Here is a 24,453-nt window from a genome sequence, read left to right on the forward strand (position 1 = left end):
TTTAAGTGTCCACATTATATCATGTTTAGTTTACTCCTTTAGTTATATATCACTCTTTTGAGCTCAAATATTTCAAGTGAATATTATAATATGACGTTGATTCGCTTGTGTTTTTGTTATTGAACTAATGGCCAGATAAAGTTTTCCTAATCACCACAAGTTTAACTTAAATAGCTTAGCCGCACTTCTAGATTTTCTTTTATGCTTTGAAGGAAGACTAGATTAAAACTTAACTAACTAAAATAAAACTTAATATAAATATAAAAGACTAAATATATACTTTAACTAACTATATATACACTTATTTTTCTAATTACAAACTAAAAGCCTCCATCCATTTTCTAATTTTTTAAATTCAATATCAATCAATCAAGCCAGTATCACTTTAACTAACTATATATACACTTATTAGCCAAGCCAGTATCACTTTCATTTTCTCTCTGACTTCACTGTTCATAACAATATATAGTGATTGCTTCAATCAACAGCGTCAGCCCCTTTGTGTGGCTTTGGTGGAAACTCCACTCTTATAGATTTGGTCTCATCACAACTCTGATTTAAAGATGAGATTTTTCTTTGCCTTCTTTATTTTTCTCTACTCCACCATTTGTTTGATTCTTTACCAACAGTTTAAAGTAAAAAGATTTGGTAAAAATTAGAAGACCAAACACAATCTTAAACATTGTTTTACGGAGTGTTTGGAACCGTTTAAAAGCTTCCACAAACACCCTCTTTATTTTATCGAGAGGAGATGAAGAACCAAAAAAATTTAAGGGACATACACACATATCAAATATTAAGAGGATGGGGTTATGTTTTAAAAATAACAGGGACATCATGTGTAATTCAACCAAAAGATAATAATATTATACTATCTTGTATCTTAATTATAAAATTTCATTTATAATTTATAAACGAGTTCTTATGATTAGAATCAAATATAATAATAATATTAAAGGGTTGATAACTTAGTATAATATCTTTGCTCTCTCAAATTTGCACAAATTTTACCTTCAGTCCATCAAATTTAAAACTATTAATTTTGGGCCCCTCAAAGAATAAAATGATTCAAATTTTTATTAAATTATACTGATCGATATTTTGAATGGAAAGAAACTTAAGAAATTAAAAACTATGATTTTAAATTTGAGAGACCAAGGCTAAGATGAGGAAAAATTTGGGGGATAAAAATTGTATTAACTGCAATATACTAATATTAATATCAATTACTCCAATTTTTCTTCCATGAAATTATCCTACAAGTTATGATATTCCAAAATGGTCCTTGGGAAAACTAGAGGGTGTGAGGCGCCATGGCCCAATGCTGTGAAGCAGGCGGTAACAATCTTCTCTCTCTCTCTTTCTTTTATTCTGGTGAGTATTATATTTCTTTTATCCATGGGCCATGGCTTCTCTCTCTCACCCCACTCTTCTTCCACTCTCCTCTCTCACCGCATCTTCTTCCTCGTCCTCCTCCTCCTTCCACTGTTCCTGTTCTTCCCCATCTTCTCAGTCTCTTTGTTCCAAATTCCGATTATCCTCACTGCCTCGATTCCTCTCTAAGGGTAGACCCAAGAAGCAACCAACGCGACCTGATGGGCTTTTGATGCTCATCAATCCCATTTTGCTGTTTAACGGTGTCAGTAGTTCCACTTTCAATTTCGATACCCAGACCCTTCTCGCCACTGTTAGTGTTCTCGCTGCAATTGCTCTCTCCTTGTTTCTTGGTTTTAAGGTAACAATTTTATGTTTCCATTCTGTTTCTTCTATTTTGGTTTCGGTCTGTTCATTGTAGTCTACGGGCATCACTCTATCACTCGGATGTTCGGTTCGGTTTTAACCTTACAGAGTTTCGGTTTATTAATGAAATTGAAGCTGAATCAGATTTTGAGTTGTGTAATAAGTTATACAGAAGATTCTCTTACGGCACCATTTACTGTGAGCTCATCTTTGGAGTTGCAAAATGGGATTTTACTCTTCTTTCGATACCACATGGTTTCTTTCTTTTCTTTTCTTCTCTCCCTCCAAGTCACTTTATGATGAGGCTTTTTCCAATATCTCGTTCGGAAAATGTGCATAAGCAACATGCATTGCACCCATAGACGCATTCAATGTTGCTTCCTATTTTTATACTGCTTCTGGTAACATTGTGGGTCAACGTTGATTCTCCTGCTGCTAATGTGATAAGGATTTTACAGGGGGATCCTGTGCCTTGTGAGCGTTGTGGCGGCAACGGTAATGATCTTTCTGTATTTCGACTTCAGATTGCTGTGCGTTACTCACAATGGGCATTTTCTGTTTTCAAATGTTGTGTAAATTTTACTAGACATCAATTAGTGCAGTATGAATTTCCAATAAAAGTCATTGCTAATTACAATCAAAGGATTTGTTTATGTTGGTAAGAGCTGACTACCACCAAGAACTATGTGGTCTATGTATACTAGATACATGGAAATATTGTTGCTCTGAACCTCGACTCCCTTGTAGTCTCCTTCAGTTTTCTCTCCATGCTTCTTTGATCTGCGCCAAAATCTGGATGAAGAGCAATTTTCAAATTTTGATGCTGATGACATGTGATGTTCCAATTTCTCTTTGCTGAAGACATTTGAATTATTCTTTTTAACTCATACTTTTGAAGTGTAGGGAATACAAATAACGGGAAACTTACTCTGACTGAATTCATTCTAAAATTTATTTTTCCTTGTAATGTCTCAAATCAATGCTATCTATCGACAGTGATGGACCGCGGAGCCCTTTTGCCACTTCTAGTTATTACCTTATGGGTTCTCTTAGTGAATGATCTATTTTGAAAGGTTAAATGTTAATAGAGTAATATGATTTATTTATGGTGTCAACTTCATTTAGCTGAATAAGATCTGTTGTTGCTGTTTTCCCTAGCTATCATTTTGTTTCGTTTTCTTTTCCCTGTCTCTGCTGTTACCTCCTTTTGATAAAACTGTCGTCCAGCTTATGGATATGGACAGAATTGCGATAGGTTACTGTGAAAGAAGACAGTCACCACTTTTATCAAATATTAAATCTTACTTCATTTTCGTTCATTGTCCTCTCAATTCGTTTCTTATTCCATTGAAAACAAGTGCTTCTCAATTATTTGGATTTATTCTTCAATCCTCGTTAAGTTGAACTTGTTCTGTTTTGGATACTGATGAAAGTAACATATTGTTGTACTGTTTTTGTTAAGCAGGCGGAACAAAATGCATTTTTTGCAACAATGGTAAGATGGAGCAAGGTAATGGGTTAATTGACTGCAGAGTATGCAAGGGTGCAGGTATTTCTTCCTGGTCTTTTTGAACATACAAAACTATTTTGTTTTGGATTCTAAAATGCTTTGCGGGTGCCTGCCAAAATTATCTTTATTTGCATCCTTCAATTAATGAATTATTTTTAGTAGTATGTCCTCTTTGGCGACCTTCATGAGTACCTCTGTTTTCTTTTGGTTGTGTGAACACCAGCAGTTGATTACTAGAGATGTTGATAGGTCTTTTTCTGACCATATTATGGCACTTTCTTTTATTTAAAGACAAATTTATTAAAAAGATAAAAAGAGTACATAAAAGGCCGGCCCATCATAACTGGAAAATCTGAGCTAAGCCCAAATCAACCAAACAATTCGGCCGGCCCAGAACAACAGAACAGGAAACAAGACTAAGCAAACTATAGCATAAGAAACTAAATTGAATTATCAGTTTTCTAGTCAATCTGTGAACTTGGAATACAATTATGAATAATTTGTCTCAATTAATAAAATGCTAAGCTTAATACATTATATAGAGTAGTTTACTCAGACATCCTGTGAATTTTACTCAGATTATACAAACTTCTCATTTTATTTCAAAACTCACATAGAAGTATCCTAAAAATAAAATGTATTACAGAGCTGCCCTGAGTTTTTCAAACACACACAAACCTTTCATCTATTTTCAAAATTTACAAACTTTCTCTTAAAATAAAGAATACAATTTTCAAAAGTTTTCCTGAATTTTGATGAAATTATACTGACTTAGGAGAAGTTTGTCTGTGTTTTGAAAATTAAGTGATGATACGTGTAGTTTCACCAAAATTTAAGAGATGCTATCGTAATCTAATGTTAGGGGATGTTCATGTAAGCCTTAGAAAAAGAATGAGGGTATGCGTAGGTTTAATAAAATTCATGGGAAGCTTGTGTTATTGTTTTAAGGAGGAGGAGGAGGAGGAGGAGGTATTGATGTAATCTTATCAAACCACTGTGAAGTTATGTGTAGTCTACTCATTTGTTCGATTATGGAATTAGTGCTTAATTTCCACTATATAGGATTTGTTTGCATTAATTTGGTCGCCTTAAAACAATTCTCTGTTTTTTTTTTGGGTTATTATTTTTATTTTATTGGTTTATTTGTTGTATCTATTGAAAAGCTTTACAGTTATAAATATATATAAATCTGTTTATATATCTCAATGCTTGATTTTCATCTCATAGGATTGATACTTTGCAAGAAATGTGGAGGTTCAGGATACTCCAGAAGGCTATGAGCTGTGAGTTCTCTGTTCTTATTGAGGCCAATCTGTTCTGAAATTTATAAGATCTCATAACCATCTGTTCCTGATATCTTTGTCTATGGACCATTGCACTGTCCTCCTTCATTTGTCCTCTCTATTGTATAAAATTGAAGCCTCAAAAGCAAGTCAAATTTTGATCTTTTTATTTGTTCCCATGATAATATATTTGGATCCTCTGTCTTTCCCCCCTCATTTTGTCTCAGTTTTAATTTTTGACCGTTGTGATAGTATTATAGCTCATATGGCATCCAGTGATCCCTCAATGGAGATTGTGGGATCGAATTCTGACCTAGAGGAGAAGCGTGTTGGGAGAGTCCCCTTCCCTTTGTTTTGACTATTAAATTGATATATTTGACGGTCCGGAATCACAGCTCCAGCCAAAGTTATGTAACTTGTATTGCAAGCTAACTTTTTTTGCTGCAAAAAAAAACCCTTAGATCTTTTTTATTTTTTTTAAAACTATGGGATTTAATGGGTGAGAATTAAAATATCAAATAGTACATATGGGAGTTCAATAAATTCATTTAAGTTCAACTTCTCAAATATCATGCGGGTATAATGTCCAAACGACATAAGTTTATGCTATTTATTCACAAATAATATATAGGGTCTGATCAAGTTTCAATTTTTTTAACTATTCCCAATTGAAAAGCCCTTGTTAGGTTTCAATATGTTTTAATTAGACTCAAAGCCTCTCTCTTTTCAGAAAGTTTCCTTTTTAGAACTTTTGTAGAACTGACTTATTTTAAAACATGGATTGAATTTTGGTAACTGAAAATAAGATTACTGACCTATTTTCAAGTGAGGTTCATTTTAGCCATTTTTTAGTATTCCTATTTTCAATTACCGACAATCTTAATCGAACTATTGAATAATTAAATAAGTTAATTTATTTAAGGAATTTTACATTCATCTTAGGTGCTGTAAAAGACTTTTGTGGAGAGAAAAACATGTCGACAAATTTTTTGGGGGACAACCGCCGGACTTCAACGATCTAACGGCTATTGGAATCCCCTCTGGGCGTCTGGCCACCGGGAGTATTTTTTGATAAAAGAGAATTTTTTTAATTACAATTAAGTATCATGTTCTTTAGTTAAAATTTCAATAATTCTACGTTTTATTCTTTCCTTGTGTAGCCTCATTTGTCATCTTTTGTCTAAATCAGTTGTCCAAACGTTGGCCAAAAAACAGCAGTTAATAAGAATATGGGAAAATGAATATAAAGAATATTACTAAACTCAATTCACTTTGGTTTTAAATTATATGAAAATAGAATTTAGTTGAGAAAATTGGGGATGAATCCCTCGTTAATAAATTAATTGACATGCAGCCCCTACAAATTTTTCAAATATTAATTTAAATGTATGGACAAAATTATGCCGCATCCAAGCGTAAAGCATGATAATGCATATCAAATGTGAGCCTACACAGCTTTTCATCAGAAAGCTCTCGATGGAAGCGGCTCAGCAGAAGTAATTTCAACAGAAATTACAAATCCTTCACATTTAACGATAATCTTCAAATTACTGACTAATCAAAAGACAATGAAGTCAATCAGGGTCAAAGAAGCATAAAAATATCTGTTGCTTCCAAGTAACATTAGCCGTTTAGTGCAATAGTAATTATAATATTAGCCATATCACTTCTAGTTATAGAGTGAGGACACAGATCAATGCTGTTGCAGGGCCATTCACTGGATTTTCAGCGTTTTGTGGGCTATGAATAAATTAGTAATTGGAGTCGTCAAAAGTAGAGGAAGTCTACTTTCAATGCCTGCCAAATGATAAAAATGTCTTTGGGCATCTTTTTTTTTGGTTGAGCTATCAAATTATTCAATATAAATATAACTGTAAAAATATTTTTACAGCTCAATATTACACTATGGACTCGTTAAAAAGGGAAACAAAAAGAAGAGAAGAAAGAAAAATTCTCTGCATACCATACTTCTACTGAAGAAATCAGAAGAAAACAACTAACCTATTTTCCCCCCTTTCCAATTGTCAGATTCAGTACTGAAGAAATGATACTGGACAGAACAGTAGTAAAAATTTGTATGCTAACAAGAGTTCTGAAGAGACTGTCAAGTCTCCCTTTCTAGATTACAGAAACCTGTCTCTGCTACACCACTTGCAGCACTCACTTAGGCTCTAGCAACTCCAGCTGAACAAAACCAGGAAGCAACCAAGGAAAATGATAAATAGAGTCAACCAACTATACCCTGTATACACTCGCTAATCCAAAAATCTTATGTACTGTTACAAAGCACTGATGACGATGACGATGATGATCAATGCCCTAAACTTGAAGAACCTCCATATAAAAACCGAAGCAATAAATAGCTCATGGTGCTGCGATCGGGAAGATACTAAGTGTTGAAGAGTAATGCCACTCCATTGACAGAATGAATAAATACCACAATAAACATAAAATCCTGCAGTCACCAACTCAAATGCTGATTTCACTTGGTTGCCTACACAGAGTAGCCTTTGATATCTCCATTGTTTTTACAAACACCTGGGAGTAGAAGAATATGCCAAATTCATCCCAGGCAAGATGGCAATTGATTTCCTAATTATAAATCTTTACTGGCTTCTCATAAGTGTGTCGACTCTGAAACAAAAAAACCATGAAATTTCAAATGAAGCAAATCAAAACTCGTTGTAGGCACAGTGATGACAAGCACAGCGCAGTTAAATATCATAATTTCCATATGAAATCTGCCCTTGCCATTGACTAACTTACCTGGTTAACTGCGTATCTTTTAGGAGCATTGTCAGTATGCTCCAAGCCAAGATACTGCTCCCAAGCTCCATAAACATCTCTTCTCTATCACATCACAATTTAGAAAGGAAAAAAAAAAAACAAGTAGAGATAAATTTATGAAAACCAATAAGCATTTTATATTGATTGAAGCAATAAAACACTGGAGTTAAGAAAATTACGCACCTGAAAACGACTGGATACAATGTCAGAGTCCTGAAGATATTCTGGACGCCCTAGAGAAAGGAAAGCAAACTTCCACTGGCCAAATAAAAACATACGCAGTTAGGCAAAGAACTTAATATTTACTAATCACTGTCCAGTCCATAAACATCTATCATTCAAACAAAGGAAAAAAGGACCCCCAAAAGTTCAGAAATACCTTGGCAAACTCCTCATCTGAAACTTGTAGTTTTTTCTGTATTCTCTCTTTGATATCAGCCAAAGTCTCACCTTCATGTATGACCAAGAAAAAAGGATCCCCAAAGTTCTGAATTTGCTGTAAATTTCAGAGGAAATACAAGTACAGAATTTGTGCAATTCAATCAATGCCAGCATGCCGTATCAAAGAGATTAGTATATTTAGAAATTAACACTAGAATAACGAATCAGCAAGAACCATTTACCATTTGGTTCTGAGCTGTATCCTTATTGAAATGGTATACATGAATTAAGCGATCATGGGGACCAAGATTTTTCTCCTCTTCTGGAATCTGTAACACTCATGATGTAATAAACAAATAAATATTCTGCAATACAAGAATTAAAAGTTCTAAAAGAAAATAACATGTTTTTTGTTAATTCTATGAAGAAAATAACAATCTGGTGTTATCATTGCACACGTAACAGCAGGAATGTTTGTAGTTACTTTTACCTCCTCTGCTCTCAATGTCCAGTACTGGTCATTGATGTTCTCAATCTTTTCACTGGGAGGAAAGACCTGCACAAACACACATGCACGATGACATGAACATGCTTGAACAATATGCACTTTTGTTTAATAGACAGATAGTTAACAGCATCAGCAACAGAAAACATGAGAACCATAGAGTATTTAATTTAGTAATGCTATACCTAATTCTCCGATTAACTATTATAATTACTATTTTCAATATTTCTAGCAAACATACAGATCCCAATAGCAGTTCGACCGCACACCTTGTATATCTTGTGATAGAAAACTTCCAGCAACCTAAGCTCTGCATTAGGATGAGACAACTCCACCTGTAAAAATGCAAAAACTAAAAGCAGTAAATGGACTGAAAATAAAAAATTACATGAAAAATGACACTTGCACAAAATTGGATTCACGCTGAGCTCTATCCTAGTTCGTGCTGTCCTGAAAAAAATTTTGCCTAGTTAAAGTTGGATGAAGCCATGCATGTGGATAGTGTGCACTTGTGACAGGAAAGCTGTGTAGGTAGCATTACTCTATTATTTACATGTACATTGTTGGTAATTAGCCAAAGAACTACTAAGTCACCTTTGTTTTAAGATCATCAAGGACATCACCCACAGTGCTCTGCTTCGGAAGTCTGATGGTATGAATAACAACCTGATTCAACAATATAGAGACGTAACAATTTGTCATGAAAAAATAATTACGAGAACCAGAAGAAAATCATGATGCCATACTCACTTCATCTTTAGTGGCATGATGAAATGCAACTTTCAGAGTTTTCAAACCTTGTAATTCTGGCAGAGGGATGTCAAGCACTTCATAGTATAATATATCTGAAGTCTGACAAAAAATATGCAATAAGAGAGGTATAAATGCCTTGTCTTTCTGTAGCATATATTCCAATAGATTGAACACTAACTACCTGGTTGTAGTGGACCAGCATATCAGACAAATGATCCACCCCTCGGTACTTAATAGCCTGGGGTTTTGGTTGCTGGGAGTAACAGTTGTGTGGGGTTAGCCTAATTTTAGATGGATCATCCAATCCAAGTTGCTGAGCTAATCTCTCCACAACATCATCATATGTATAGAGCCTTGACCTAGAATTCAATATATGGAGTGCAAGCTAAGGATGCTATGCTTAAAATACGACACAATAGATTCCAACCCAATGTTACTTACATCTCTAGGCAGAAGTCGTCTTCCTTAGGTTTATCCAAAGATCGAAAGTGAACAACCTATACATAAATAGGGATTGACAATTTCAGTTGCTGGCTTACCATCTCTAAATTTACAGAAGATAAAAGTTCAAAGATCCTGAAGAAAAAGGATTGCGATCTTTAACTAGATACATAAATTAATAATCAAGACTTCTTAGTGAAAACCACCAACAAGCACAAGCGCACACAGAAAGGAAAACAGTACAAACAAAAAACGTGAAGGCACAGCCAGCAGAACGTGAATCTAGGCAAGATTCATGGCCAAATCACGTCAAACTTAAAACCACAATTGCATATATAACCCAAAAGAGAAAATACCTGACGGTTGTGCACATATTCTAGATATGAAGACACATCTGGATAGCGGACATGTTCACTCTCCATCAAGGAAGCTTTCTGAAAGCATATAATATCTCCATCTTCAAGCTGCAAATCAAGAAAATCAGTAGATGTACCAGGACAACATACAAAACTCACCAAAGGTCAATTGACTATACCTGGCTTGCTCGAAATGTTAGTTTCTTGTCAATAGGTTCACACATGACATTTGGCTCAAATTTAATTTCCTGCACACGATAATTCATCAATGTCCCACGAAAAAGACCACAGAGAACCACACAAAAACAAAAAACAACAAAATCACTCTTCACACATTTATTAGATCCAGTAGTCATCGCAACTCATACAACTTGTAACTGGACTCATATCCATCAATTCCTGTGGAGCACAACGCAACTATTTGTAACAAATCACCAGCTAGTTCAGTTGTAAATAAGTCAATTCTTTATTACTTGGCTCAGGCTTAGGGGAAAGAAGAATAATAATTTTGAGCCCAACCTATCTATCTATATATATTGGGGAAGCAGGCTGCTGGCAGATGGAGTCTGAAATGCTTGCATCCCCATTACTTAAATACACAGGTAAGTTGCCAGCATCAATGATAGAACACTACTCACATACAGCCAAAAGGGGAAAGCATGCAAGACCATAAAACATGTCAAAGTAGTGGGTGAACAAGTTAACAGGGAAGTGAATGTGATGGAACATATGGTGGAGCTAGGTACACCACAACTACCGCACATTCCAGCTATTAAGGCAGTTGACAGGAATATATGTGCTTTATTTCTATTTTATCTCTGTCATGCCCTTAATTACTGAGTCAGTTTTTTATTAATATAAATAGATAGCTGTCAAAGTTTGAGGCAGATTATCAGTGGTGCATCTACTGGTAGATTCTCCTTTCTGAATTAATTGAGAGTATTATGTTTAAGATTCTTGCACCCACAGCTCTGAAAATATTTCTTTTTCTCTCTTGGTAAAATGCTCTTAACAGTTCTTCATTCCGAATTTCTTCCTTAGATTAGTCAGCACCTATCATTTTGACGTTAGAACTTTCTTGATCTAACTTGGTCATGCTCTAGCAGTACTAATAATGAACATTCACCTTCACCTCATACAATTCCTCCACTGATTTTATACTGCAACAATTATCTTATATAACTTCTCTCCCAACATTTCTGGCAGCAGACACACTAAAAGCTCAAACCAAATCAGCAAAAGCAGAAGAGGCCTAACAAAATCTTGCCCACGGCATGAGAGGGCCCAGTACCTCACCATCAAACTGGCCCCACACATCTCAAACTGGGAATCATGTGAGTGAACTCTTGAAGCAAGCCCTCAACTATCTTCCCAACCCCAAAAGTTCACATCATCATCGCAGACCACAAATCAGGTTCCACTCACTAAGCCTTGAGGCATCAAACTCCAGGATCATAGAGAAAAGGGACGATGGCAAGAAAGAAGCATCAACCAAAGAACCCAACAAGGAAACCAAGGCAGCACCATCCAACTGGGGCAGCTCATTATATTGGCCTAGTTGGATGGTGCTGCCTTGGTTTCAAAGGGGAAGATCCTAACAGAACACTACTGACCAACGGCAAAAGGAGTAAACAGGCAAGATTGCCAAGAGATGTTGAACTAGTGGGTCATGGAGCACACTTGCTGAAGCGGTAGTAACCCCATAACTACTGCACGTTAGAACCATTAAGATGGCAAATTGGAGTTTGTGTTTTTTCAGCTGCAAAAAAAAAAAAAAAATTGTGTTTTACTTCTACTTCATTTTTTCTGCCACATTCCTTAATTAGATTCAGTCCTTTGTTAATATAAATAGATGGGTGCTGTTATAGGCAGAGTCAGATTATTATAGGATTACACAGATTATTAAGATCCCTGCACATATTACATGACTATGTCGCTACTATAGCACAACCTTGAAAGAGTACAGCATATCAGTTTCAGAACCCTTAAAAGTTCGCTATCTAACGACCAAGACAAGGTTAAGCAAGAATCAACCGATCCATATGAAGCTACAACAGCCATAATACTTTTAAAAAAAAAAAAAAAACACACACACACACACACAATATAAACCAACCTCATAGAGTGCTATCTCTTCCTCAGGATCAAAACCAGCCATTTCATTCAACTTTCTCAAGATTTCTAATGGCTTACCAGTACCCTTAACAAAAAGCCTTCCAACATAACTGCCAATAGAGGAAAACAAATATGAAGTCAACTCAGTCTTAGGCCTCAAAAAGTGTTAGAATAACCAAGTTATGCATTACCGTAGCTCCTCTTTTTCAGGATCATATAGCTTGAAGAAAAGTAATATATCATCCTTTGTCTTCTCAGGAGGTACAATGGGTCGTAAGTCCTAGAGAACAATAAAATTGTCAAAAGGACTCTACAAATTACTACTTGATGCTACCAAAAAATATACAGTTCTCAAATTTTACCAGCCCCATCTCCACTTCCAAAAACAACTTTAGTTCAGCATTGTGAACTTTGTTTGATACCTCCCTCAATTGTCCAACCTGCAATATAGTAAAATGGACTGAGATAAAGTAATATCCACATTTGGACCCCACAGAAATGAAGAAGCAACCGAAAATACCCAGACATACAAGCAATTGAACTTATTAACAGTACAACCAGCAAAGATTCATCCAGTCATAAGATCCAAAAACCACCAATAAGCAGGAAATAATATAATTTAGTGCGCTTCATTTTTGGGCAAAAAAAAAAAAACAGCCAGCCACAGTTGGAGAAGGAAAAGGGATAAATTTATTTTAAAAAAAAAAAAAGCAACAATAACAAAGTTTCAAACCAAGCGGAATGGACATGTCTTGACATAAAATGAAATAAATAACACTGAAAGCATATAGGTGTGGTCTAAAATTTTAGTTGCCAAAACCGTCTCAAACCATAATAACTCCATAATTAAAAAAAGATCTATGTAAAAGAAACATATGAAGCAATCTTGTAAATGATCAAAGCCAAATCACAATATGGACTTCGTGATGGGAGTGACAAAGAGGGAAGGTATAAGGAAAGACTTAGAGCAAGAATATTTTACAGATTGCGTCTCCTCCATAGGTGTCAATGGCCGGTTAGGACGATATGTATGGTTTTGTCGCTTTGCCCATAACCAAAAGCGCTGAAATTGCACTGGTACGCCAAACTCTTTAGCAATTTCCTCCTGCATTTTAAATATTAATGTAAACAAACATAGGATCAAACTTAAAATGCACCATGAAGAATAGGAAACAATTATAGCCTGTATTGTATATTTATTGTGCAGATACTACTGTCCAAAAACAAGCAGAGAGCGGAGCCTCATGCAATTTATGATATATCTTCTTTCAATCAAAACATCAGCATCCAGCTTTTTAGTTCTCTGCGTTATATGAAAACTCTCCTTACAGAAACAACTTCAATGCTCATTTGTTTTAAGTAAGAAGCAAAACCTACTTTTCCCTAGGTTCGCCGGCATTCATCAAGTCTTTGTTAACCAATACAGAAAATATCCAAAAGCTGATACTAATTTCCATTGACTAGCATGGAAACGTAAAAGTCAAGGCTCAAGAAAGGCAAGAAAAAGAAACACAAAACATACGTGATGCTCAATCCAAATTTAAGCTTGCAATGACATTAATATAATATGCCCCAACAAGAAAGCTACAACATTGATAACAACAGCCATATTACCAGGTTATTTTCATCTTGGGATGTCAACAAGACTGTTCCCTGTCTGCGAATAATCTTTTAGCATTATTTTCCTCAAACCGTCATAAATGAATGGCTTAAGGAATATTACAATAGAATAGCAATTTGGTCTGTTTTGACTTTATGCAACAAAACAGAAACACTTACAAAGGAAATATTACTATCAAGATTCAAGACAATTCAAAGCAATTAAATAAGCAAAATCAGAAATAAACCAAAATTAATTAGCAAGGCATGCCAAGTCTGAATACTTCTTGCAAAAGAGCTTAAGACCAAGGTTAATGACGATACCCTGAACATGTTGAAAGGCATCTGCTTTTGGAAACGGAAACTCCTCACTTTGTCATGGTCTACAAGGTCAAAATATATATCCCTACCAATCTGCTCCACAAGATCTTCATCTCGTGCCACCTAAGAACGAGTCTATCAGTGATTTTTTTTCCTTCACAATCAGTAACATTTAAATTTTAATTTAACTCGGAAACTCACAGCACTGGACTCTAGAGGTAGATATAAAACACACAAAAAAGTTATTATTGACTAAGAACGAGGTTGGAAAACTAAGAACCTTTATAATAGTATAAAGGTGAGCCTCAGCCTTTTCTTTCTTTTTGTGTTCCTTTTCTTCTTGTTCTTTCTTCAACCTCTCCTGCAACAATCCATTGCACAAAATGGATCATTTTCCCAAGAATAAAGCAACAGATATAGCACAAAAACAAGTTGTGAACTAACAAAATGGATCCTCCATTGCGTCATAGGTTCACACTTCATAGAACAATAAATTGAGATTCGATCTAATTGCAGCTCAAGAAGAAGATAAAATGATGATTGGAAAAGGTTAACTGACATCAGTGAGCAAGCTGATTGCGTTAGCTGTTAGTCTATTGCAAGCTCTTCTATATCAAAATATATGATTAACTGGCTGAATATTTTAGAACTTAAATTTGCATGTAAATGACAAGAATTCTGCCATATAACTTGAATTTGTTCATTTTGGGCCCCAATTGTAAATCAAAACAGCATCTTACCCTCAAATGTTCAGCGATGTCTTTCTCATCAACACTGCATATTATTTTGTCCTTGTCACTTTCACGTATGTACACCAGCATATAAGCATTTGAATATTTGGTGAATTTAAAGGGGGTGTTATTGAATCCAGGATTGGTCTGTGGTAACTGTCAAAATCAGAAATGCTTGAACGTAAACAAAGAAATATTCAAAGGTTTAAGGACGTCAGACCAAGGCCAGCCACAACAAAATAAATTACCTCCTCCTCACCACCATATTGTTCCTCTAATGCCCGTTTTATGTCTTCTTTTGTCACCCTCTCATCATCAAATTTGTACCTTCCAAGCACAAAGTGCAGAAAATGACAAGGTCAGTCATTAAAAAAAAAAAAATGCAAGATAACAAAATGAATGGCCTCCCACTCGCTGCTTACCCATGCTCATTTAAATGCACCTAACATTATATTTCCCCAAGTCTAACAAGGAATGAATGCAAACACTCTTTACTCTCTTCTCATACTAACTATATCATTTTTACTCCCTAGGTGGCTTCAATTCTTAAGCAAGGCACATGCAGCCTTGCAATAACAATCTGAAAATAATCAAGGGTATTCATCGAATATGATTTACACACTTCTCTACAACTTCCTAGCCCCAAAAGAACATCAGAGGGAAACAGTGAAGTCAGCATGTGAACAGTAACAATAGTCCCATCCTCCATCTCATTTGTATGAAAGGCGAGCAGGATTACCAAGCAATTAATGATACAGATGTGTAAAAACTTGTACATACCACTGATCAGAGAGGGTTGGCCTGATAAAAGCATAATAATGCCCACCATGCACACCACCGCTGTGAACTAAAACACTGGGAAAAAATTCAATCACATCAAGCAAGGAACATAAAAAAGAAATGAATACAACTAATAGCACAATTATGGACATATATAATAGAGTCAAAAAGAGACTAGATAGGAGAGACAGGGAGAAAACAGAGAGGATTGGATATTGCACCGTCATTAACTGTCAACAATAATCATCCAAGGTACAATTCTTATCTTTACTTATAGGCATCCATAGGCGAGACTATTGCCACTAACTAACTGATAACTAATAATTCGCTTTCCCATACACAATTATAAAACAGGAACATCAACAAAACGAAAAATTACAATAATCATTACATTTCCACAAACTTCTGATGATTGAAAATTTGCTTTGACAGAAACTATAAATATTCTTTTATATGAAAAAAATGAAATTGTACAAGGACGAAAAAGAATTAGGTCTTGAGCATAAGAAATCATCAAAATCAGAGGGAAAACCAAACATGCGCATACAGAAACACCAAAACAGAAGTAGCACATAGCCTAAGAAGCTAACTAGTGATATTTAATACCAATTACTCGAGATCAATTGTGATTGGGTTGAATGGCAAGGGACTGAACACCCCTTAAATAAGGTATCAAGCTCAAGCCTTGTGGATGATAAAAAGCATGTTCAGAGAGAGCTTCTTCCCAATTGGAACCCAACTTGGCTCATCTCTGAATTAGTCATTAGTACCAGATACCAAATGATTTGTCACCAAAATTATATTAATTGCTCAATCATTAGTGCTCCTTCGTGTATAACTTCACCTAAGATGATTCTAGGTACAATGTTTTGCCAAGAATAATCAATCCCCGCACCAAAGTACCAGCCACAAACTCATTTCCTAGAGAATAAAGACACTTGAATAAAGCGTATAAAAACGTCCAAATAAAATTAGGAACAAGAAAAACCCATAAATATGTCATCCAATTTGTTTTTAAACATCCTCTCCGACTCTAGTATCACATCCTTGCCATGGCTTTCTTATTTCCTATGATGTAAATATGTTTAGTGAAAGGCCCAAGTCAGCATACTTAGCATGGAATAAATATACGACAAGATCCCCAAGGAAAAAGGTATACGGAACAAGTCAAAAAGATAATTAACCAGGAAAAAGCAATAAAGCAATGACATATAAAAGAACTAAAGCTATAATGATGTCATTGATGTATACCTGTGAAGCGTGTAAAGATTGCGGACACTCCTATCAGCCTCAGGGGATAAATACTTGCCATTCTCTCGGTCAAGATCAAGTTGCAAGGGAAATTCATATCGATCATTAATCTACATGAAGAGAAAGGAGAGAAAATCAACCTTCCATGGATATCAAAAAGAATAACATCTCTCCAATATCATAGAAGTTATTTTCAAATGTTGCATAGCATAAGGTTTCAGATGCTATATCAAACATGAAACAAGGAAGAAGACAACCAGAAAAATCAAAATCTAATAGCCCCCTAGCTGCATTAAGCAAAGAAAAATGAAGCAATTAAGCATCTTCTGTTATCAATACTAATAAACTAATAAACTGCACCAGCTGGAATTCCGCTGTGGATTCCAATGTCACAAGACATTACCTTTTGAATTCCACCGAAGTTTCTCAAACGCTTCCCCACACATGAATATCTTGTGATGCCATTAAATGGTGTGGCGTTCTCCAAAAACTATCTTATTTGCATGAACAATAACATTGCTATGAATTTAGTGAATGACTACATGACACCAACAAAATGAATACTATTGTACGTCGCCACACATAATTAGGTTAATGCAACTAGAGCTGTAACACAATCAATGCACATGGCTATTCCCATTATTTAAACCAGGAGAATAATATTAAGACGTTGTGTAGAAAAGGCAGGAATGAAGGAGAACAGAGTGGGGGCGAGAGAAGGGTGGGAATAGTCAGAGAGAGATTGACAAGAGAGGGCATAAGCAATGTTTACAAACTACCCCCACTTATAGACCTAAGGCACTTCTCATATTATATTTACATACCATAAGACCACTAGAAGAAAAATTTAAATGAATTAAGAAATTGAAGTGCTAATTCCTTCACATGCTGGCAAACAATTTCCCAGAAAATTAAATGATAGCAGTGTGTCTGATTGATTACTAACCTTTACCATGGTATCTCGCATAAAATCATATTCAAATCTTTTCAGCTGAAGCTGAAGGACAGGGGGGAAATCAATGAATAGAACACCCTTCTTAGCATCCTGAATTAATAGTGCACCATCATCAAAATTACATCAGTTCCCGGGTAGAGCTCATAAAATAAAACTGAACAGAACAATGCATTACAATAGTAGCTCCAAGCAGCTCGAGGCGACAATCGCAAACTAATGAGATATTTCTTAACAAAATTCCTATATTTTCAAAGTGGCAAATCCTATTACCCAGAGTGCCTGTAAAAACCGACACTAGACTTGTCATAAATTGTGTACAAAGAAAACTTTCCATATAAGTAAAACGTTTAGTCTTAGAAACTAATTCAAGATGACATGACAATTCAGAAAGGCGGAAGGGTCAAACTTATATCATACAGTTGGAGCCATCCAGAGAAAGAGAAATTACATCAATAACGGGACATGCAAAAGTTTTCACAAGGAAAAAAATCAAAGCAATCACAACACAGGGCAAAGAGTTTTCAATAATTTGTAAGGCCACTAAAATTGCAAGAGCCACAATTTTTTAATAGGATGGCAATAATTCATCAAACAGAGCAAAAGAGCAAAAGATATTCAAGAAAATCTATGCAGAAAATACAGATTTTCCTCATATCAAAAATAAATTAAAGTTTCCAACATCATTCCACTCTCACTTCAGCAGTTGGTAAACAATTGAAACTCACCTGCAAACCATATTGTTCAGCATGATATTTGTTGTCACCCTCAAGGCGTTCAACTTCTACATACTTATCAAAGGAAGCATAAACATCACGACAGCCCTTGACATCTAACTGGAGGTCTGAAACGCACATGCAAAATTTAATTAGCAACATGAGATACACATGGAGATATGGGGACGAAAATAGAGCACACATATGAAAGTACCATAAAATGACTCCTTTCTAGTCGATTTATAGTCCACATTGATGCATTCAATGTAGTTCATATGGTGCCCTTCAAATAACTTTTGTATTGTTCCCTCAACAACGGTTCCCTGATAAAAATAAAAAAGTATAGAAAAAACAAGTCATGATTAATATAAGAATAATACCATTCAGAAATATTCACGTGTGAACATCCCAAAGGCCTTCCAATACCTTCATTTTGTCTTCAAGTTTTTCAGAAAGGACCCTATTTAGTTCCTGAACATCATGCTGCATGAAAGAGTCGTATGTATCCCATCCAAAAGACTTTGTCAGCTCCTTTGTAGCAACACTGGTGTCACTATACTGCAGCTTGTAAAATAAACTTTGTAGAGCTAAAGGAATGCTTCCAGAAGGCATGTCATTCTCTGTTGTGGGCATATGATAAACAGCCTGAAATGTTATATAAAGGAACCACCTTTCCCGTTATTATGCAGTCAAATAAGCGAGCACCAGCAAAAAGCAAATAAAACAACAGGTAGTTTCAACCTTTCTAAAATAAGGAATATGATACAAAGTTTGGAGAAGAGAATTCATATAGCAGGTGGCCCCTTGGTTCTTAAGTCCAACATAGCCAGTCTCCTTCTTTGAGTCATACGTCCAGTAATCAACAATCCTACGGACCAAAACCTCCGCTTCAACTACAAGAATATCATTCACAAGATAACCTCTACTAGGGTCATACAACTCCCCAAGAGGCATGAAGGATGTAAAACCCCAATCACTTTCTCTTGCATTGAATTGGTGCTGTGTGTCTGCATAGTGTAAGTGGAATGAGCTGATATCAGAAACTCCACTCTATCCAAAACTTTGGTGAAAGATTTCTATTCACTTCTTTTTATTTAAAAAAAATAGCACGCAGTACTAACAAGCCAAATAAGATGTATAAAGTAGACCTGTAGATTACTAAGCCCAATATGAATATTTGCAACAGGGGCATTAGTAAATGCCAACATCAGCAAACAAATGAGAAATTATGAGTATGAAGAACATTCAGCACTATTTTGGACAGCATGTCTATTCAAACAGATGCAGGAGATATCAAAAATTATTAAATTATTCACAGAAAAAACTTCAATATCAGAAGAATTCAGAAAACCACGCAGCTAATATTGATCGTCATAGAATCATAGCAATTAATAAATTTTGAACAGGGGCTAAGTCAAATACTTAATGGAAGACATTAGATTCTGTCTGATCTGAAATATATCTTTTGATGGATAGTCCACGGAAAAGCAACTCACAGGCAAAAGGATTATAAACCATTAAAAAGAATCACGGCCACGTGACAAGCAATTAAGTTAATCATACATATTAACTCTGTGCACTTATTAGCTTAACAAGTGGCATATGACTCTGCTCTTGAAACTCGAGCCTTAACTTCACAAAAATCTGACAGTTATTAAACTTTCAATTAAAAATAATTCTCATATGCCACTGAACAACAAGCAAATGGATACGTAATATAAAAAGATAGCCAAATCAAGAGCAAAATATATATGCTATTAGCTGCCTCAATTTGTAGAAAGAAATAAATTTTAATTATATATTTGAAAAACTGAGCAGATGAAGCCAAAAATAGTTAGCCAAAACATAAAGCTTTATAGGACATCAGGATTTTTCTAGAGGTCTACAGACAAGAACCTGAGTAAATCACCTACACAAATTAAGTTATGGAGCCTATCTCCATACAGAATTGCTAAAAAAGAAATTAAAAAAAAAAACAAAAAACAGATAGACACGAAAATAAGATAGGGAACATTATGAGAATGGACATAAAATACTCCAATATACTCATTCAGGCTCATATTAAAATTTTATCAAAGGGCAACAGAGGGTTTTCCAGGCATCAAATGTCATTCCTTAAATTGTAACAGATGCACTGTCACAGCATTTACTTTTTAGTCACTCCTCTCCATCTTGTGACAAGTAAAAATAACCCATTGAACAGCTTACCTTTTCTCACAGAGTACTTAATATGCATTTGATTAACCACTGCCAAACTAAACTGTGCATATCTACTCCACCCATAGGGCAAACTAGCTGAATCTGCAACATCCAAATACATGGACAAATAGTCCACATTGTTCCCTTTTGGAAAAATAAGCACACGCCTGCCACCAAAAAAAAAGGCAGATTTTGAAATGATAACTGAAGATAAGTGCATATAGGATGGAATAGTTAGAAAAAATGAATATCATCAACCAACTCAGCGAATAGGCAAGCATAGTACCATTTATAACCTCCAACAATGAATACATCTGAATAGAGCTTCTTTGCATTCAGCCTAGAAAAGCTTTCGATTCTCCATGTGAATCTTGTGGATGGAGCATCTTCGACAGGCTGACTCTCCACAGCGTTGGCAATTTCAGGTTGAGCTACAACTGATGATTTTTTGTTAAAAAAAGAATGAAACGAACAACTGAGTATCATGTCCGTGATCAGCTGAAAACTAAAGAATAGAGTGACCAAAACTGAACTAGACATCTAGAGCCTCAAAGTTCTTGGCTTGCTACAAAAGATGAGCAAAACCAGGAAAGGAACAGGTCATTACACCACGGCATTGAAACTAGAAGACCTCCAAAACACAAACTAACAAAGAATCACTTTTTCTCAGAAAAATGATGACGTGAAATCTTTAATCCTTTGATCAATTTACACTCACTCCTCTCTCTATCTCTATTGCTACCTCGTACAACGAAACGATGGACAAGCAGGTTCTTGAACTCTGAGCAGTTTGATTAGATCATCTAAGGGATGATACAGAGAGTACCAAGGACGGGATTATATACGAATCACGATAAAGAACATTAATTACCTTCCATGGGCTGATGATTATTCTCCGTCAAATCCGAGTGTGGGACAAGCATCTCCTCCTCCTCTTGCTGCTGCAAAGTAAAGGAAGACAGAACATCAGACTAGGTCGGATCCATCAAACAACAAACTCATTTTAATTGCCCACAAAGCCCTAAAATCCAAGCATCAAATGCAGCCAAGAGGCAAAATTGCAGTGAATTCCAGTCGCACAAATCAAACCTACAATCTATTTATGAAAACCCACAATCCCGAATGAATAATTAAATTGACCCAAATAACATTCAGCACAAATTTACGCCATTAAATAAAAGGCGAAGAGCAAATTGCAGCCCAGGAGTGATTCAACCATAAAAACGAAAGAAAAACACGAGTGCCTCGTGTGCAGATAGAGTGTGGCTGAGCGACCAAGAGTGGAAGAGGGAACGTACATCGATGGGAGCAGGAGTCATCACCGTCATGTTAAATATGGAAAATTAACCTTCTCTTGCTAGCTTGTTGAGAAACAATGGACAATATCAGAGAAAGGCAGAGAAAAAGAGTAACGAGAAGAAAGAAAGAAATAGAAAGAGAGAGAGAGAGAGAGTGTGGGGGGGGAAGAAGGAGGAGGAGGTTGTGCGAGGGAGTACTGTGAACAACGAGATCACCAGAAGCTGGTCGAGTCGGGAGGGAGGGAGGTCTTTGGCCTTTAACTCTTTATTTGGGAGATTGGGCAATTTCGGTATTTCCGACGGCGTCGAAGGACGAGGACGTAGAAATAAGTATGTGATCGGGTACAAGAATAATTTCGAAAACCTTTGGGGAACCAAAATGAAATACGATTTAACTCAAGGACCTCACCTGAGAATTTATAATATTTGAGTACCTTTATTTTAATTGCTCTTTACGATGTTGTGAGATTTTATAATGCGGTTCGCTGACGTTTAGGCATTTCCTTGGTCGCTGCAGATACCTCCATCATGTGATGTGTCACTTGGTCCCTGAAAAAACAAAATCTAAATTTAAAAAATTCACCAACTCATATTAAATTAATTAAATTTTAAAAAAAAACCTTTATGATTTAAATCTAATATTTAAAAAAATTAAAATTAAAAAAATTAAATTTAAGATATATTAATTTAGTTTAGAAAGTTTAAAAACTGCGCAAGTGTGGGTGTGTGAGAAATAGATCATCGAAATTAGACAAATATATAGTTGTTTTATCCAAGACAAGTATATATTTTAATTGATAAACCATAACTTATTACTACCTATAAGATCCAATTGATTGGTTTGGAGTGACTAAGAAAATTAAATAATAACATAATTAAAGTATATTACCTTATCTCTTTAAAATACTTATATGTATCTTTAGATTATATGTTAGTATGTAATTTAAGCAAATTATTAGTTTGAAGAAAAACGATGAATATAAATATTTAAAATTATTTATTTCATCTTCTTAATATCCACAAATTGGTTAACTAATTCTTATATTAAGCAACAGAGGTAGCATAAGATTATCAAATTAAAGAGTCATACATTTATATCTATATCTATTTTAATACCAACTCCTGTCTTTAGGGAATATTTATGAAAACCAAACCATAATTTTAAAAGTAATTTTACAACGTACGAAATATGTGGGAGGAAAAGCTCTTTTGTTAGGATCTAAACACCCCCTCATTATGAGAGCTAGTTTAATATTTAATTTAGTCTTAAATATAAAAACCATAATCCACTTTATCTCTTTTATTTGTCTATTTTTCAAAGTAGTTGTTATATTAGTTGCATATGTTCAAGGTTTTATAACACTATAGGTATAGCTAATATATATGATTAATAATGATGTTTTGGTAAACATAACACATATTTATTACAAATAACTAATTTAACAAATTTCATTAATCTTTTCAATATAAGAGTTAGCTTGAAATTAAATTTCATCTTAAATATAAGATCTCAATTAATATTGTCTCTAAAATTTATACTTTTTTCTTTAAAATATTCTACTAATTGTAAGAGATTCTTGTCAAGAGACAATTTCAATGCACATTTGGATAGTTTAGAAAAGTCAACACACATTCATTATGCTTAACCAATTTAACTAAGAAATTTTTAATGAAACTGTATTCATCAAAAAGTCAATAACTAGCTCTTATAACGATGAGGTGTTTAGATCCTAACAAAAGTGCTTTTTCTCTCACACAGTATATCGTAAAATTATTTTTAAAATTATAATTTGGTTTTTATCTAAACATCTTCTGGATAGGAATTAGTATTAAAATAGATATAGATATAAATGTATGACTCTTTAGCATAAGAGGACTTAGCTAATTCTCATCATCAATCTCCTCCTCATCCTGCATGAGAGGTGGAAGTTGATCAAGAGTACAAAAATTACCTTCTTTAATAATAGGAGGACTTAGCTGAGTAATCAACCGAACCCAAGATTTTCCCAAAAATGTGTTGGATCTAAACATTCTAACCTTTTTAGAAAAATAACCTGCTATCCTCTACTACGTCTTTTATGGATGATTACTATCACAGCCTCTAATAATTTATCAAATTATTAGATATCTAGCTGTTATATTATTCAGTATTTGTCAAAATTAGATTAGACCTTAGCAATTTATACGCATCTCATATTTTATATCAATCTATTACCGTCCAATATAATCAGAACTTAATCAATCTGGCTGGTTCGAATGGTCCGATCCATATATTTAGTTTGGAACCTTCTAATAGATAAATCATTATCACAACTTATTATAAAAAGTCATCTACATCTACATGTAACAGTTTATATTCACCTTATGCCTACATCTGGTTATTACTATTCAATATTGTTAGAACTCGATCGAATTGGTCGGTTTAAATGGTCAGATCCATATATCTAGTTTGGAGCTTATTAACATCCAGCAAAAAATGGATATAATTTTTCTTTTTCATAAAAAAAATGTTTCAATAGATAAAAAAAAATGTTATGATGTGTTTTTATTGATTTATTTGTCTCTTTTTTATATATGTTTGATGGGTCTGATTTATTATGGAAGCTTATATATTTTAGTTAAAATGTTCAATGATTTTGGCGATTTGTAATGAACAGTAATCAGTAACCAGTTGTCAAAATTCTATGGCTGACAACTCTGTTATCACACTGGATTTCATGGCTTGGAAGTATCAT

The 24,453-nt window shown here is 34.8% G+C and overlaps 2 protein-coding genes across 3 annotated transcripts; one reads left to right on the forward strand and one right to left on the reverse strand.

Moving 5' to 3' along the window:
• The first annotated feature begins 1,405 nt into the window (after window positions 1–1,405).
• LOC114760968 (uncharacterized) lies at window positions 1,406–4,744 on the forward strand. Its single transcript, XM_028950289.1, has 4 exons — window positions 1,406–1,735; window positions 2,199–2,235; window positions 3,206–3,289; window positions 4,478–4,744. The coding sequence occupies exons 1-4, from the start codon at window positions 1,406–1,408 to the stop codon at window positions 4,528–4,530; spliced, it is 504 nt and encodes a 167-aa protein (XP_028806122.1). The 3' UTR covers window positions 4,531–4,744.
• Window positions 4,745–6,361: 1,617 nt separating this feature from the next.
• On the reverse strand, window positions 6,362–21,881 carry LOC114760951 (ubiquitin carboxyl-terminal hydrolase 12). 2 transcript variants are annotated; one of them, XM_028950270.1, is made up of 32 exons: window positions 21,719–21,881; window positions 21,292–21,358; window positions 20,707–20,857; window positions 20,430–20,587; window positions 18,963–19,228; window positions 18,648–18,866; window positions 18,436–18,544; window positions 18,234–18,349; window positions 17,500–17,598; window positions 16,554–16,663; window positions 15,303–15,377; window positions 14,771–14,849; window positions 14,532–14,678; window positions 14,072–14,152; window positions 13,795–13,914; window positions 12,854–12,976; window positions 12,234–12,311; window positions 12,063–12,151; window positions 11,873–11,981; window positions 9,936–10,004; window positions 9,757–9,864; window positions 9,401–9,456; window positions 9,141–9,318; window positions 8,957–9,058; window positions 8,801–8,872; window positions 8,476–8,541; window positions 8,192–8,257; window positions 7,944–8,030; window positions 7,700–7,816; window positions 7,504–7,578; window positions 7,300–7,383; window positions 6,362–7,167 (listed from the first exon to the last, which is right to left on the reverse strand). In XM_028950270.1, exons 1-32 carry the CDS (start codon window positions 21,746–21,748, stop codon window positions 7,126–7,128), a joined length of 3,348 nt encoding a protein of 1,115 aa, XP_028806103.1. In that variant the 5' UTR covers window positions 21,749–21,881; the 3' UTR covers window positions 6,362–7,125. The 2 variants fall into 2 exon arrangements, with proteins under 2 accessions (XP_028806103.1, XP_028806102.1); XM_028950269.1 differs by having other exon boundaries at window positions 21,292–21,361.
• Window positions 21,882–24,453: the final 2,572 nt, after the last annotated feature.

This window comes from Neltuma alba, unplaced genomic scaffold, assembly GCF_004799145.2.
Source record: "Neltuma alba isolate B1F8T4 unplaced genomic scaffold, ASM479914v2 tig00011058_pilon, whole genome shotgun sequence".
Taxonomy (NCBI): Eukaryota; Viridiplantae; Streptophyta; class Magnoliopsida; order Fabales; family Fabaceae; genus Neltuma; species Neltuma alba.